This window comes from Moschus berezovskii, chromosome 19 (genome assembly GCF_049115385.1).
Source record: "Moschus berezovskii isolate FMDL1 chromosome 19, NW_MosBer_1.0, whole genome shotgun sequence".
Lineage (NCBI taxonomy): Eukaryota > Metazoa > Chordata > Mammalia > Artiodactyla > Moschidae > Moschus > Moschus berezovskii.
In genome coordinates, this window is record NC_142478.1 from 14,804,614 (window position 1) to 14,821,369 (window position 16,756).

Genomic DNA, 16,756 nt, shown 5'->3' on the forward strand with positions numbered 1-16,756 from the left:
GTCAAGACAGTCCTCAAAGATTACTCAAGGGACTTGAAAGAAACCACTTTTTAGAGTTTTATGTAAAAGTTCACTTCAAAATGGCTAAAGTTCTATGTACTTAGGACACTTGGAATCTTTTCCCCCTGTACGTTGTTGGCACTCAATAAATGTCTGTTTAATTAAATGAATGTCATTAAGACAAGCCTTCTCAATGGTGTCTTATCTGGTGGCTCAGCGGTAAAGAATCTGTCCATAATGCAGGAGATGCAGGTTCAACCCCTGGGTCTGGAAGATCCCCTGGAGGAGGAAATGGCAACCCACTCCAGTATTCTTGCCTGGAGAATCCCAGGACAGAGCAGCCTGGTGGGCTACAGCTATAGGGTTCTAAGAGTCAGACACGACTGAAGCGACTGAGCACACAGCACATTGACAAGTCAGCAGCTATTCCTGGGAGGCCTCACAGGGTGGCATTGCTTTATGGGATTCCCACAATCAAGGAATAGACCCTTAGCTTTGTGGGCCCAGAAAGTCAACTGTAATCAACACATCCCAGTGTGGTTGTGTTCTAGAGGACTGATGTTAACTAATGAGTGTCTTCTCTTCCTATCAGAAATATTAATACTATGTGGAAAATAAAATTACTATTCAGCGTTTTCTTGAAAAACATGGACTCCGACTAGAGAGAATTAGCTGGATGTTTTTGGTGGCTGGTGTTAATCAAGCTCAGGTAGTCTGATGCAGCTGCCTTTGCTGTAGTGCACTGTACCTAGTGAACAAGGCAGAAGCTCACATCAGCTCCTAAGGCACCCCTGTCCCCTGACAGAGCTGTGAACAAACTCAGAAATGCTTAGTTGGTCATTTTAAGGCACTGACTCTGTGAAGGCCCAGTTTTAAAGAGGAAAGTAGAGACAGAAGAGAGGAAATAGGCTCTCACCTACCAACCAACCACCACTTTCTTTCCAGTTGCCCTTCCCTAGGCTCCTAATGCCTCTTTTATTCCTCTATAAAGTTTATTCAACTACGTATTTTGACTTACATATGTTTAATGGTCATATTCTCTGGAGACCATATACCCAGACCATTTCATTTAAATTTCATTGTCTCTGGGGGCTTCTCTAGTTGTACAATGGTTAAGACTCTGAGATTCCATGGCAGGGGCACAGGGTCGACCCCTGATCTGGGAACTAAGACCCCACATGGTGTGGCCAAAAATATAAATAAAGCCATTGCCAAAATTAAAAAAAATTTCTGGTGTCTCCAAAATTCCCCATCCTACTGCTTTATAATTTACTGCTTAGAATATGTTGGCCAATTTCAGTCATTACATATCGATTTGATTTCATTACATTTCATTATTGAAGATTAAACTTTTCCCCTATTTTTTAAGCTATCACTACATACTGCCCACAGAACAAGATACAAAGACAACCTGCAAGTTTTAGTTGACATTAATCTTTTAAAAAAAAAAAAAGTGCATTAATGTAAAGGTTCAGAGTAAAGGTGTTGTTAGAGGACAATTTTCAAAAGTTGAAACCACAGCTTTCTTAGAGATGTGTGATGGATACGTGCCAAACATTTATTTAACTGAATAATGAGGGAGCCAGCAGGCTACTAAAGTTGGCTTTGAGGAAGTGATAGAAATAGGGGCTGTGTAGTCCATGAGAAAAGCAGACTGAAATAAGTTTGCTGAGTTACAGACAAAACCAGCTAATTCCTATGCAATATGCTGTGCTATGCTAAGTCACTTCGGTCATGTCCAAGTAGCCCACCAGGCTCCTCTGTCAATGGGATTCTCCAGGCATGAACACTGGACTGAGTTGCCATGACCTCCTCCAGGGAATCTTCCTGACCCAGGGATCTAACCTGAGTCTCTTACATTTCCTGCATTGGCAGGAAGATTCTTTACCACTAGTGCCACCTGACCAACCTAGATAGTATATTAAAAAGCAGAGACATTACTTTGCCAACCAAGGTCCGTCTAGTTTTTCCAGTGGTCATGTATGGATGTGAGAGTTGGACTGTGAAGAAGGCTGATCGCCGAAGAATTGATGATTTTGAACTGTGGTGTTGGAGAAGACTCTTGAGAGTCCCTTGTACTGCAAGGAGATCCAACCAGTCCATTCTAAAGGAGATCAATCCTGGGTGTTCATTGGAAGAACTGATGCTAAAGCTGAAACTCCAATACTTTGGCCACCTCATGCAATGAGTTGACTCACTGGAAAAGACTCTGATAGTGGGAGGGATTGGGGGCAGGAGGAGAAGGGGATGACAGAGAATGAGATGGCTGGATGGCATCACCGACTTGATGGACATGAGTTTGAGTGAACTCCGGGAGTTGGTGATGGACAGGGAGGCCTGGGGTCGCGGAGAGTCGGACACGACTGAGCGACTGAACTGACTGACTGACTGAGTGCCACCTAGGAAGCCCAGCTAATTCCTATTACAGAGTAATAGGAATTACCTGTTGTAGTTGTTTTTCTACAAGATAGAAATTATTTCAATCTCTAGTAGACAAACCTTTGTAAGTTAATGTGTAATCTTACAGTCTGGGCCCTAATCAATAGTAAGCAGAAGTAAATCAAAAGTGGCTTCCCTGGTGGTTCAGACAGTAGAGAATCCACTTGCAATATGGGAGACGTGGGTTCGATCCCTGGGTTGAGAAGATCCCTTGGAGAAGGGAATGGGAACCCAGTCTAGTATTCTGGCCTAGAGAATTCCATGGACAGAGGAACCTGGCAGGCTACAGCCCATGGGGTTGCAAAGAGTCACACATGACTGAGCGACTTTCACTTACTTACTTACAAACATCAGTCAAAGGTCTATCCCTCTAGGTAATTAAGTAATCCTTGGGTTGGCCTGTTAGACAGTGCTCCAGGGTAACAGTGAAGGGACACACAGGCCTCTTTTCACCTTGTTTCCAAGTTTTGGTCAATTTTTAGGAAGCGAGTGCTGTGGACTCTTAAGTTCACCTGGATGAGATGATGTCTAACAGAAGACTCAGCACCACCCCTCCCCACCAGGAGGAATGGCTAGGAGGACCTGGGGACTTCTAGCCTGGACAAGACCTAGTATGAAGACCCAAATGCTCAGTGCAGCATTCTTAACATACAGCCCCGAGGAAATAGTTTAAGAGTGCAGGGATTTTATGTACAGCATTCAAAAGCAGCAGCTAACAGGCCGTCACAGGCAAGAAGGGGGTTGACGTGCCCTAAGTTCCTCCAAGGGGATGACAGGGCAGCAGTGAAAGTGGTTTGGGCTTAGGCTAAGAAAGACTTCCTCATCGTGAAAGAGTGTCCGCTGGGGCCTGTGTGCCTTGAGAGCAGGAACAATTGTCTGTCTGCATATTCTCGGGCAAGAGCTTGGCTATCACAGCGTTATATCAGGAGCAAGTAAGGGGCAGAGGAGGGTCACATTTCAGATGAGGACTGGACCAGTCTCATCTAAGATCCCTTATAAAACCTTGATCCAAGGCTTAACATTTCATATCCTGGAGACAGAAGCCTTACGTTAGTTTTAGTATCTGTGTGATCATGATAGATGTTGCAGCAAAGCCTTTTGATAATTTTTTCTACTTTTAAAAAATGATAATTTACTTCAGTTTGGCCTTTTGTGCAAGTCCGACTCCTGAGAGAAGTGCAGTCACAGTTTTGTTTTGTTATTTGCAGAGGTAGGGGGTTGGCTTGTATTTTAATGTTGCTCAATCTCAATGTCTCACGTTTGACAGTTTTTTTGTTTTTTTCTCCTTTCCACTGAACTCATTGAAATATATTCACCCAGTCATTCACATCAGAGGTGTAAATGGATTTTCTAAAGGTTTTCAGAAACAAAGTCAGTCAGTCACTTTGTAACTTGACTTCTTCAGGTGTTGGAAAAAGAAAGCTTAGCACACCACTAAACACACCATCTCAGTTGCAAGGACACTAAAACTATGTTTAACCTTGAATCTGCAGAGAGATGGGCAACATCTTTAGTTAGAAGTGGCCCATTTGCCACTTCTTTGCTTTATCCATCTGTATAGGATTTACTTGGGAAAGAGAAATGAGAAGGAATCAGATATAGTCGAGAGAAAATAGCATGTTTATTTGATTTTCCAGCTTCCAATGACGGTTGCATTCACAGTTTAAACTTTTTAGTTTACCCTTTTCACCATTGATATTTGCAAAATCCAAACTTAAAAAAATATATATATCAGCCATGTCACATAAAGGCTTATATCTCAATTTGTTTCATGTCATTAAAAAGACATGCTGAGTTTGAAGCTCCTTTCAAATTTATTCTTGAAGTATAAACCCAGGGAAATAGTGTAAGACTGCAAAGGTTTTATTTATGTCGCTCAGGATCACAGGCTTTGGAGTCGGGCAAATCTGGAGTCAGAGACTCAGTGCCTGAAATCGCCTCTTCCTATTTCACTAGTGTCCCTGAGACTCAGTTTCCTTAGTTGTTGGTGTTCAGTCACTAAGTCCTGTCTGACTCTGCGACCCCCTGGACTGTAGCCTAGGCTGCTTCCCTGGTGGCTCAGAGGTTACAGCGTCTGCCCACAATGCGGGAGACCCAGGTTCGATCCCTGGGTCGGGAAGATCCCCTGGAGAAGGAGATGGTAACCCACTCCAGTATTCTTGCCTGGAGAATCCCATGGACGGAGACGCCTGGTAGGCTACAGTCCACAGGGTCGCAAAGAGTCGGACGCGACTGAGCGGCGGAAGGGACGGAACGGGACTGTAGCCTCCCAGGCTCCTCTGTCCGTGGGATTTCCCAGGCAAGAGTACTGGAGTGGGTTGCCATTTCCTTCTCCAGGGATCTTCCAGACCCAGAGATCAAACCTGCGTCTCCTGCATTAGCAAGTGGATTCTTTACCACTGAACCACCAGAGAAGTTTAGTACCTGCTTCATAGGGTTGTTGTGAGGGCTCCAGAAGATAACATACATGAACTTCTTAGTGCTTCATCTGGTACAACCATTCCATAAATATCCGCTATTTCATTTTATAGTAGTTGGAACAGTGGGACTTCCCTGGTGGTCCAGTGGTTAAAGTCTCTGTTCTTCCACTTCGGAGGATGCGGCTTTGATCCCTGGTTGGGGAGTGGATGATCCCGCATGCTAGCACAGCATGGCTAAAAAAAAAAAAAAGGAAAGAAAAGAATTAGAACAACTTCACCAAAATGTAATTATGGTCTCTTTTCAGCATTAATGGCACTGTGGCTGACTCATTGCCTAATACAACTGAAAAACAAATTTCAGCATTGTGTAACAGCTAATGAATGTGAACAGCCATTCTTGGGAAAATAACGAGGAATTCTGAATGTAGAATTAGAAGATTCATCCTATTCGTTAGAAAATTTTTTTCACATCTGAGGAAAGTCCTTTTAAGAGCTGTTAAGTCCTTGTAAGAGCTGTTGTGTATGAGTGACCATATACTTGAAATATTCAAGCAGGAAAATCTGCAGATAATAGTGTTCTGCCTTCCATTATGAGGCCATTCCTAAGAATTGGTAATCAATGGAGGCCAAGATCATACCTCAACTAATTACTACATATATGTCGCAAGCAGAACCCTGTAGGAAACCGTACTGTTTGTTAATGTGCTACTCAGAGAACAGTGCTATAGTCGAGTCAGTCCAGGGCTTGGAGCTGGACAGCACAGGCTCTAGTCCAGTCTTTGCCATTTAATTTGCTGTGTGGCTTGGGGCCAGGTGCTTGGCTATTCTGAACCTCAGTTTCTTCATCCATTGTCGTGGTTGTTGTTCAGTTCAGTCATGTCCGACTCTTAGTGACCCCATGGACGGCAGCACGCCAGGCTTCCCTGTCCATCACCAGCTCCTGGAGCTTGCTCAAACTCATGTCCATCAGTTTGGTGATGCCATCCAACCATCTCATCCTCTGTCGTCCCCTTCTCCTCCTGCCCTCAATGTTTCCCAGCATCAGGGTCTTTTCCAATGACTGAATTCTTCGCATCAGGTGGCCAAAATATTGGAGCTTCAGCTTCAACATCAGTCCTTCCAATGAATATTCAGAGTTGATTTCCTGTGGGATTGACTGGTTTGATCTCCTTGCAGTCCAAGGGACTCTCAAGGGTCTTCTCCTCATCCATAAAGTGGGGCTGTTATGAACCCAACCCCATCAATAGAGGAAGGTCAAATTTTAAAATATGCATAAAAGTACTGAAGCAAAATACCATTAATAGTACTGATATTATTACAAATACTATTACCAGTCCATTATTGCAAAGAAAATGAAAGGGCACCAGAAAGAACCTCGGTCCCCCCGCGTTATATGACAGCGGTGTAACTTCTACTGCACTAATACAAGACAGATGTCTCCAGGATGGTGGCGATGCTCAGCCATCTTCTTGGGTTGGGGAATGGGGGGAGTTCCTATCCTATCAGAGGTATCATGCTGGTTCTCACAAACATCATTAGTGCTACTGAAATTCCATAAGAAGCATTAACAGAAGTGTCTATTTCCTTTCACCTAAATTTAGGTGAACTGATAGATAACAAGGGTAAAACTGGCTCAGTTAATAAGCCAAGTCAAATCCATTCTCCATATACCAAATTATTTACTAACTCATTGCACCACCTCCCTCCCTTAAGTTCGTTAATAGTTTGCTAATGTTAAAAGGATCAACTTGAAGCTCCCTCTCCTGGCCCGCAAGACCTTTAATGATCTGGTCTCTGAATTCCTCCACTTGATACTTTTCTTCCCTCCCTGCTCAACTTTTTAGAGTTTTGCAAAGGTCCTTCACTCTTCCTGGAATACCCTACCCCCTTTCTGCCAGATCAGTTTTCATTAATTCTTCTGATTAATTGGAACCATGCCTGGCATGTATAAGTGGGCGTTCAATAAACATTTAAACAAATTGACTCGAAATCAGATGGCTCCCACATAGACTAAAATAACCAGATATTGCCATTTCTGCATGGTCTTGCAAAGTTCAGAATTATTCCTAGAGCCTGAATAGATTCCATGTCATTGAAGGACAGTAGCTCTTAAAAACTGTTTTGGCATTTTGTACATACTGCTGCTGCTGCTGCTGCTAAGTCGCTTCAGTCGTGTCCAACTCTGTGCGACCCCATAGACGGCAGCCCACCAGGTCCATGGGATTCTCCACGCAAGAACACTGGAGTGGGTTGCCATTTCCTTCTCCAGTATTTTGTACATGGCACTCTTCTAAATGGTGCTGATGAGAATTTGCTTCCTAGACACCAATGAAGCTGAGAAGTCACCATACATGTTTTAATAAATAGATTTTATAAGCACTTAAAATGCAGTATTCCCTATCGCCAATTGCAAAAGTCTGCACAATAAAGAAGCATTTATTCTATTATTTAACAATAAAGCAAGTCGGTGTGTGGATATTCACATGTGTATATGCTTAAGAAAGTTATGGCAGCAATGTCCATATAAGGTAAGCCATTCCTTTGGGCCACAGTCAAAGGAATTTAGTTACTGTAATGACAAAAGGGCTTCCATATAGTAATACCAAAAGGTCTTTTTCCCAAAAGTAATGAAGAGGTCCCAAAACTGGGTCCTGGTCACAGTCTGTCTCTCTCTCTCTCTCTCTCTCACACACACACACACACAGACTCACAGACTCATTGGAATTTTAAAGTTCCAAGTAGAATTCATTAACAAAAGGATGAAATGTTTTTTCTTCTATAAATCATAGTAAAGTGTTGAGAGATAAAGGAACAACTAAGGTTGCAAATCATCAACTGCTGCTCTAAAACCGAGACCTGTCATGTTAACTCCCAACTCAAACACCTAGTTTTAAAGATTTACCTTTAAGAAACCTAAAAGCTTGTATCCTGCCTCATCAACAACAGCCTCAAACTGTTCCCTGTCATCGAAGAAAACAAATCTTTTGCTCCTTCCTGCCTCGGGGAGACAGAGGGACCGAGGTGGTCCTCGGTGGCTGAATTAGATGAAAGACTTGCCTTCCACCATGGAGACATGGAGTCTAATCAAGTGAAATGAGTTTTGAGATCTCAGCTCGTTTCCTCAGGGAGATCAGTTCACATTACAAAATCACGACATCTCATTCATCACAGCTGACGTGGTCTTTGCTCAGGAGAGGACCTCAACTGGGACTAAACCACCTGTCTCCTCTTGAAAGGGGGCACTTTATCCAAGTTAGAGTTGAAAGCCTTGGAGTGAGAAAGCTTGCCAGCTTTCACCCAAGTGACGCATATGCAACATGGAAGGGAACTTAGGCTAGAAATAGGGAAGACAAGTTGAAGGAAGATTGGTAGTTGTACTTTAAATGATATGAGATGTGAATAACTATACTGGAGATGCTAAGGCCTTGCGGTCGGGAGAGCCAAGAGTGGGGCTCCCTCTTCTCTGTCTCCTAGATTTTATTAAACAGAAATGAGAAGGATAAGCGTTTCTGTGCATCAGGGTTTAAAATGGCAAAGAAAATCTCCGGTTCGCCAGGCTGATATATATGATCATCATTCTCTTTTCTTTCTTTCAGGGCATCGTTGTCACACCCCTGCTGCTGCTGCTTTTTGTGAGTATTTTGATATTGTTTTTCACGTCTTTCATCAAAAGCCATCTGCAACCCTTTAAGAAAGATATCTAGGGAAAAAACTGACATTGAAATCTTTTTGCACCACTTGGCATTGTATTTTGAACTGCTCTTCCGGGTGAGCTGTACACAGTCAGAATCTCTGTAGTCTCATGACCACGGACAGCAGCAGGACGCATTTATCAGGCCTCTGACTCCTGGCTCAATCATTAATTATTACAGATTAGCACCCTGTGACATAGGTCCAAAATATGCTGCACTTTATTTTCACATTAGTAAGACTAAAGTGATTATTAATGCTCTAGGTTGATAGAAAGAGCCTTGGTCCAGGGGACCAGACAAAGCTTAGTTCCCAGTGCTGGTACAGATAGGAAATGGCTTGCTCACTCTGGGGAACATTGCCTCGATTTTTTCATCTGTAGAATGGGAAACAGTAACACCTACCCCAGTCTGCTCCCAGGGATGTGCTTTAGGAAAAGGAAAAGTAATATAAGCTACTGGTACACCAGTAGCAAAACTTGTACTGAAAATAATAAATTCTAATTACCTATCTTATTTCTTTTTTGGCACTAAGCATATGAGAAATTAGATGAGAGATTATAATGAAATTAATGTTATCTCATGCTGAGAAAAGCATATGTAATCATGAATGATACCTAAAATATTTTATGAACTGTGCATTTTTCATACACAACATCTCCCAAATATAAATCACTCCACTCATCACTGAAATAGAGAGGGGATGCGTTTCTAGAAGTGAAATGTAGCTGTTTGACTAGCACTATTTGTCAGTGAATTAAAACTGTGGGGAAAATTTATTTAATTACAGTGTAATTACCCAAGTTGGAATTCAATTAAAGTAATAGAGTGAGGGACTTCATTTCTTACAAGCTGTGTGGGAAGTGGAGAGGAAAAGATGCCTTACTAAACAGTTGGATTTTGCATCTTTCATGAAAGACATTACCTGCCAGTAATAATCCTCAGCTTTACCATGCCATTTGAAATGCCACCGCTATCCTTAGAAGGTAAGGAGTGTCAATAATCAGATCACTTCCCACAGCATAACAGACCTCATTTATTTAGAATCACCAGTTCAGAATTTTCCATGAGTTACACTGGAACTGAAGTGAATGTTATTTGCGTTCATTGGGAAGAAAAGACTTGGTATGTATCTACCTGCTTACTAAATGTGAAAGCCAGGATCATCCCTCAGTGTTTATTCTAGGACCTGGGACAACAATTTCCCAGGAACAGCCCTCAGTGGCCACAGGATGCAGGCCAGCCTGGGGTCCCCAGTGGCAGTAAGCCAGAGAAGTAGTGTAGAACTGGGCATGTCCAGAATGTCCAATAGTATGTGGCCTAGGTTTTCTCCATTGCAGAAGAGTAGCATCTCTTACTCCACAACCCTTTGAAAAAGATCACAGTCACAGCTAGGGGGCTGAGACCTAGGTAGCACTTTTGAGAATCTCAGAGTCTGGAGTCTTTTGAGACACTGTTTCAACTTGTGACCAAAGAGCCAAGTGAGTACCTTTCTCCCTTTCCTACCTATTGCCATGCTATAGCAAGACATGCCCAGCTGGTTAATATTAATGGTGTCATGCTATTGCAAGTGTGCCCTACTCTTAGACGCATAGACTTGTGAGCTTCAGTTGGTTCAATATTTTTAAATCATCGAGCTACAAGAATAGTAAACGAGACCCCAAGACCCTCAACTCAAAAGTCTAATGCCTCCCTTTTGAGCTAACTGGGCTGTTCCACTAGGTTCAATGGCACCATCATACGACCTCAATGGCTACTTCTGTATTACATGACTTAAAATCACATACACAGTATGTAACACTTTTTGTCTGTTTAGGTTGGTGTGCATTTTTATAAACAATGGGAATTGCTTGAACATTTGGGTGACCAGGCTTCACTTACTGCATAGGACAAAAGTCTGAGTGACTTACATGTCATTAAAAATGTAGTGTTTTTCATCAACAGTTCTGCTGTGGTTTACCCAAATGATATGTTGTGTTTCCCTAAAAGACAGGTTGAAGTTCTAATCCTTGTGTGTGTGTGTGTTAAGTTGCTAAGTTGTGTCTAACTCTTTGGGTCCCTATGGACTGTAGCTCACCAGGCTCCTCTGTCCATGGGATTTCCCAGGCAAGAATACTGGAGTGAGTTGCCATGCCTTCCTCCAGGGGATCTTCCTGACCCAGGGATCAAACCCACATCCTTATGTCTCTTGCATTGGCAGGTGGTTTCTTTACCACTAGCACCACCTAGGAAACGCGTCTAATCTCTAGTGCATCAGAATGTGACATTATTTGAAATAGGGGTGTTGCAGTCGTAATGAGTTAAGATGATGTCAAACTGTTATAGGGTGGGTCCTTAATCCAACATGACCAATGAACCAGTGAAATTGCTCAGTCGTGTCTGACTCTTTGTGATCCCATGGACTGTAGCCTACCAGTCTCCTCCATCTGTGGAATTTCCCAGGCAAGAGTACTGGAGTGGGTTGCCATTTCCTTTTCCAGGGGATCTTCCTGACCCAAGGATTGCCCAGGTATGCTGCATTGCAGGCAGACACTTTCCCGTCTGAGCCACCAGGGAAGCCAACATGACTGGTGTCCCTAAAGAAGACGAGTCAGAGACCCACAGGGGGAATGCCATGTCATGATGGAGGCAGAGATCAGAGGAATGCATCTGCAAGCCAAGGAGCACCAGGGGTTGCCAGCAAACATCAGACGCTAGAAGAGACAAGGAAGCATTCTCTAGGGATTTAAGAGGGATCATGGTCCTGCTTGATTTCAGACCTACAGTTTCCACAACTGTGAAGCAATATATTTCTGTTTTTTTAAGCCACCCAGTTTGTGGTATTTTGTTAACAAACGTCAAAGAAACTAATACAAGCCCATGAAAATTGAATTGTCTTTTTGTCATAATATCTCAAAAATGAGAATTTCTGGATAGTCAGGCACAGTAGCCAGTAAAAGCCATTTTTGCTGATGGAATCTCAGTTGTCTGTGTTCTCAGCATCTTCTCAGAAAGTTCCCGTTACTACCTTGCTCCAACTGAATGCTGTCTTCTGATTCATGTCTCTGCTGCTGGCACCTTTCATATTACTGAGACTTACAAGGGATAAGGTGTCTTTCTTGCACCTCATTACCAATTCCAGGTCACTTCTCATGCCTTCTCCATAAAATCCCCTATTACCTTTAAAGGTAATGCCGTACACCTGTATTACCTGCTGCTGCTTCTTGTAATTGTCAGTGGAATGCTAGGTCATGCTCTAAGAGTCCAGAAAAATGTTTGCACCTTTCCATTGTTCCTTTTTTAACAATACACTTGGATTGACTCTTGGTGTTTTCAACATTCACATGATTGACCTTTCCAATACCTTAGCCTCGAAATTCTTGACCCCTTCTCCAATTAGATTGCCTTCCATTTAGTCTCAGCCAGTCATCTCTGCAGGCAGACCCTTGGCTTATTACTGCCAATAACAGCGTCCTTCCATAATCCTATTTTCAAACATCTTCTCCTACTGACATCTCCTATCTTTGTAACTTATTCCACAAGTTAAGAATTCTTCAAACTTGCCAGAAAGGCCAGTTTATTTACCGTGTCACCTTCACAATGCTTCTAGCAAATCCACCCTGTCTCACCCTCTTATCCTCACATTCCATCTGACCAAACTTGGATCTCATGTCATCACTGTAATTACTTTGTTATATCCACCACCAACAAACTTGCTCATCTCTTATTGCTTCCTGTTTGCCTGGCAGGTGCCAAGTCTGCTTAAATCCACCTCTACACCTTTTTTTATTTATACCTGAACACACTGGAGTACCCACTCTCATGCTGACTGGCCTCATTGGAAATTTATGACAACTAATTGTAAATGAGCCTGGCAGTCCTACTCCCTTCCCCTAATTAACAGACATTCCCACTCTCTAGAGAATCATTTCACACCTTCTCAAATCTCCATTGCCTCTTTTTTCTTTTTTCATCTCAACTGATGCAAAAAGGAAATTAACTGATGAAGAAGTCAAAAGCAGTCAGATAAATTTATAAGAGCCTGTCTATTTGTGTCTATATTCTTCACCTTCTCTCCTCTTTCTGTGGATAAATGATCTTTATTCCCATCTAAGACTAGTCCCTCCAGTTATGCCATCCCTTTTCCTACTTGACAACAGTAGCTACACAGGTTTCCCTCATTCTCCTATGTCAGTAAGTTTTCTATCTCTACTGGATCATGTCTATGCTCATGTAAGCATTCTGTAATACTACACATCTCAAAAATTAAATTTCCCCCTACCCTATGTGCACTCCACTTCTGTGCTCTCTTTTATAATCCACTTCCTCCAAAAAGCTATTTAAACTTATTCATCACTCATTCAGTAATGTGTATTGAGTTCTTCCAGTATACCAGACACTTTCCTGGGTGCCAAGGATATAACAATAAGCAAAACAGATATATCTTTGCTCTAATAGAGGATACAAACTAGGTTTCCCAGGTGGTGCTAGTGGTAAAGAACCCTCCTCCCAATACTGGAAACCTGCAGATGGTGATTGCAGCCATGAAATTAAAAGACGCTTACTCCTTGGAAGGAAAGTTACGACCAACCTAGATAGCATATTAAAAAGCAGAGACATTACTTTGCCAACAAAGGTCCGTCTAGTCAAGGCTATGGTTTTTACAGTGGTCATGTATGGATGTGAGAGTTGGACTGTGAAGAAAGCTGAGCACTGAAGAACTGGTGCTTTTGAACTGTGATGTTTTAGAAGATTCTTGAAAGTCCCTTGGACTGCAAGGAGATCCAACCAGTCCATCCTAAAGGAGATCTAACAGTCCTGGGTGTTCATTGGAAGGACTTATGCTAAAGCTGAAACTCCAATACTTTGGCCACCTCATGCGATGAGTTGACTCATTGGAAAAGACCCTGATGCTAGGAGGGATTCGGGGCAGGAGGAGAAGGGGACAACAGAGGATGAAATGGCTGGATGGCATCACCGACTCTATGGACATGAGTTTTAGTGAACTCCAGGAGTTGGTGATGGACAGGGAGGCCTGGTGTGCTGCAATTCATGGGGTCACAAAGAGTCGGACACGACTGAGCAACTGAACTGAGCTGAAGAGACACAGGTTTGATCCTTGGGTCATCCAGATTCCCTGGAGCAGGAAATAGCAACCCACTCCAGTATTCTTGCCTGGAGAATCCCATGGACAGATAAGCCTGAGGGGCTACAGTCCTTGAGGTGTCACAGAATCAGACATGACCGAGTCCTACCATTACTTCTTACTACTAGAGTATATACTAGTGGAAAGAAAGAACCAACAAATAAGTAAAAATATATTGTATAAGGTGGGTTCTAAAGAAAAAATAAACTAAGGAAGGGGATTGGGTTGGTGTTTGCTATTTTAAACCGACTGGTCATGGTTAGACTCACTGAGCAAAGACCTAAAGGAGATAACAGCGTGAGTTTTCTGGTGGTAGAATGTTCCGGGTGGAAGGAACAGCAAGTGCACAGGTCCTGAGAGTGTGCCTGGTGTCTAAGGAACAGTGGGGAAGCCATTGTGCCTGGAATGGAGTGAGCAAGGCGGTAAGTACCTGGAGATGAGGTCAGAGATGTAGTCGAGGCCAAATGAGAGAGGACCTTAAAATCCCTCATAAGGCCTTTGAATTGTTATTCAAGAGAGGCCGTGGAAAGAGTTTTCATCTAGGGAATGGCATGTTTTGACATTCTCTTTAAAATGCTGATTCTGGATGCTGGGTTGAGTAGATTGTTAAGGGGATCATGGTGGAGACAGGAAGACCAGTTAGAAAGCTAGTACAAGACAGGCTGTTAACTTGGGCCAACGTAGTTGAATAAATCTGGTAGGAAGGAGTTTTTATTTTCTGGAAAGAACTGAGAGGTTGAATAAAAATCATGAGGGAAAGATACGAATCAAGGGTAACTACACCCCTGTGCAACTGGAACTATGGAACCATTTATTAAGATAGGGAAGACTATAGGGTTGAACAGATTCAGCCTTGGACATGTCTGGACTGAGATGCCTTTCAGACATCTAAGGAGGGAAGTCAAGTAAGCAGTTGACTATATGTCTGGAATTCAGGAGGAAGGTCTAGACTAGAGATACACATTTGGGAAAGGTCAGCATAGAAAAGGATTTTGAGTTAGATTGGATGAGATCACTCAAAAAAGACCAGAGAAAGAGAAAATATCAGCAGACTGCATTTGGGGCATTCTAAAGAATGCTCAAACTACCACACAATTGCACTCATCTCACACGCTAGTAAAGTCATGCTCAAAATTCTCCAAGCCAGGCTTCAGCAATTTGTGAACCGTGAACTTCCAGATATTCAAGCAGGTTTTAGAAAAGGCAGAGGAACCAGAGATCAAATTGCCAACATCCGCTGGATCATGCAGAAAGCAAGAGAGTTCCAGAAAAACATCTATTTCTGCTTCATTGACTATGCCAAAGCCTTTGACTGTGTGGATCACAATAAACTGTGGAACATTCTGAAAGAGATGTGAATACCAGACCACCTGACCTGCCTCTTGAGAAACTTGTATGCAGGTCAGGAAGCAACAGTTAGAACTGGACATGGAACAACAGACTGGTTCCAAATAGGAAAAGGAGTACGTCAAGGTTGCATATTGTCACCCTGCTTATTTAACTTATATGCGGAGTACATCATGAGGAACGCTGGGCTGAAAGAAGCAGAACCTGGAACCAAAATTGCCGGGAGAAATATCAATAACCTCAGATATGCAGATGACACCACCTTTATGGCAGAAAGTGAAGAGGAACTCAAAAGCCTCTTGCTGAAAGTGAAAGAGGAGAGTGAAAAGTTTGGCTTGAAGCTCAACATTCAGAAAATGAAGATCATGGCATCTGGTCGCATAACTTCATGGGAAGTAGATGGGGAAACAGTGGAAACAGTGTCAGATTTTATTTTTTTGGGCTCCAAAATCACTGCAGATGCTGATTGCAGCCAGGAAATTAAAAGACACTTACTCCTTGGAAGGAAAGTTGACCAACCTAGGTAGCATATTAAAAAGCAGAGACATTACTTTGCCAACCAAGGTCCGTCTAGTCAAAGCTATGGTTTTTTCCTGTGGTCATGTATGAATGTGAGAGTTGGACTGTGAAGAAAGCTGATCGCTGAAGAATTGATGCTTTTGAACTGTGGTGCTGGAGAAAACTCTTGAGAGTCCCTTGGACTGCAAGGAGATCCAACCATTCCATTCTAAAGGAGATCAATCCTGGGTGTTCATTGGAAGGACTGATGCTAAAGCTGAAACTCCAATACTTTGGCCACCTCATGCGACAAGTTGACTCACTGGAAAAGAGTCTGATGCTAGGAGGGATTCGGGGTGGGAGGAGACGGGGACAACAGAGAATGAGATGGCTGGATGGCATCACCGACTCGATGGACATGAGTCTGAGTGAACTCCGGGAGTTGGTGATGGACAGGGAGGCCTGGCATGCTGTGATTCATGGGGTTGCAAAGAGTCGGACACGACTGAGCGACTGAACTGAACTGAACTGAACTGAATTTTAGGAGGTCTGCAAAGAAGACCAAGGATATCCAGTTTGCTAGAAAGAACACCAAAAGATGCCAGGGTCCTAAAAGTCTAGCAGTGAATTTGTTTCAGAAGGGAGAAAGGGGCCAACTACTTCAAATGCTAGTAATAGTTCAGATAAAATAAAGTACAACAACTGGCAATTGATTTTTAATAAGATGGAGGCCACTGGCAACCTTAATAAGACCTATTTCAGCAGAGTTGTGCTAGTGAAAGCCTGATTGACATAGGTTCAAGAAAGCACGAAGAAAAAAGTGTTAAAGACAGAATTCATTTTGCTTTAAAGTGTGCAGAAAATAGGACAGCAGCAAAGTTAGTGAAGGATCCAGAGAGGATTCTTTTTTAAGTTGGGAAAATTATTAGCTTATATGTGTTGAGAGGTTAATTTGTATTGATAGATTAATCCAGTTAAAGAAGGAAAAATTGATACAGAAAAAAAGAGGGGATAATTCACGGATCCCTGTCCACGAGTAGGAGAAGGGGAATGAGTTCGAGTGTGTAGAGGGAGTATGGCCTCCTAAGCACAGGTAGTTCATCAGAGTAATGAGAGGGAAACCAGGAGATATGAGCATTTCAGTTCAGTTCAGTCGCTCAGTCGTATCCGAATCTTTGCGACCCCATGAATCACAGCACACCAGGCCTCCCTGTCCATCACCAACTCCCGGAGTTCAC

The 16,756-nt window shown here is 42.8% G+C and overlaps 1 protein-coding gene across 6 annotated transcripts in view; it reads left to right on the forward strand.

The window, feature by feature from the left end:
* SLC10A7 (solute carrier family 10 member 7) overlaps positions 1–16,756 on the forward strand; it is a 311,758-nt gene that overhangs the window by 222,314 nt on the left and 72,688 nt on the right. For all 6 annotated transcript variants that reach the window (XR_016035306.1, XM_088827985.1, XM_088827984.1 and 3 more), the window contains one exon: positions 8,456–8,491. Coding sequence is in view for 4 of the 6 variants with exons in the window: in XM_088827985.1 (XP_088684111.1) it covers positions 8,456–8,491 (36 nt within the window). In the remaining 2 variants the exon portion in view is untranslated. Of the gene's footprint in view, positions 1–8,455; positions 8,492–16,756 lie in introns of those variants that run through there.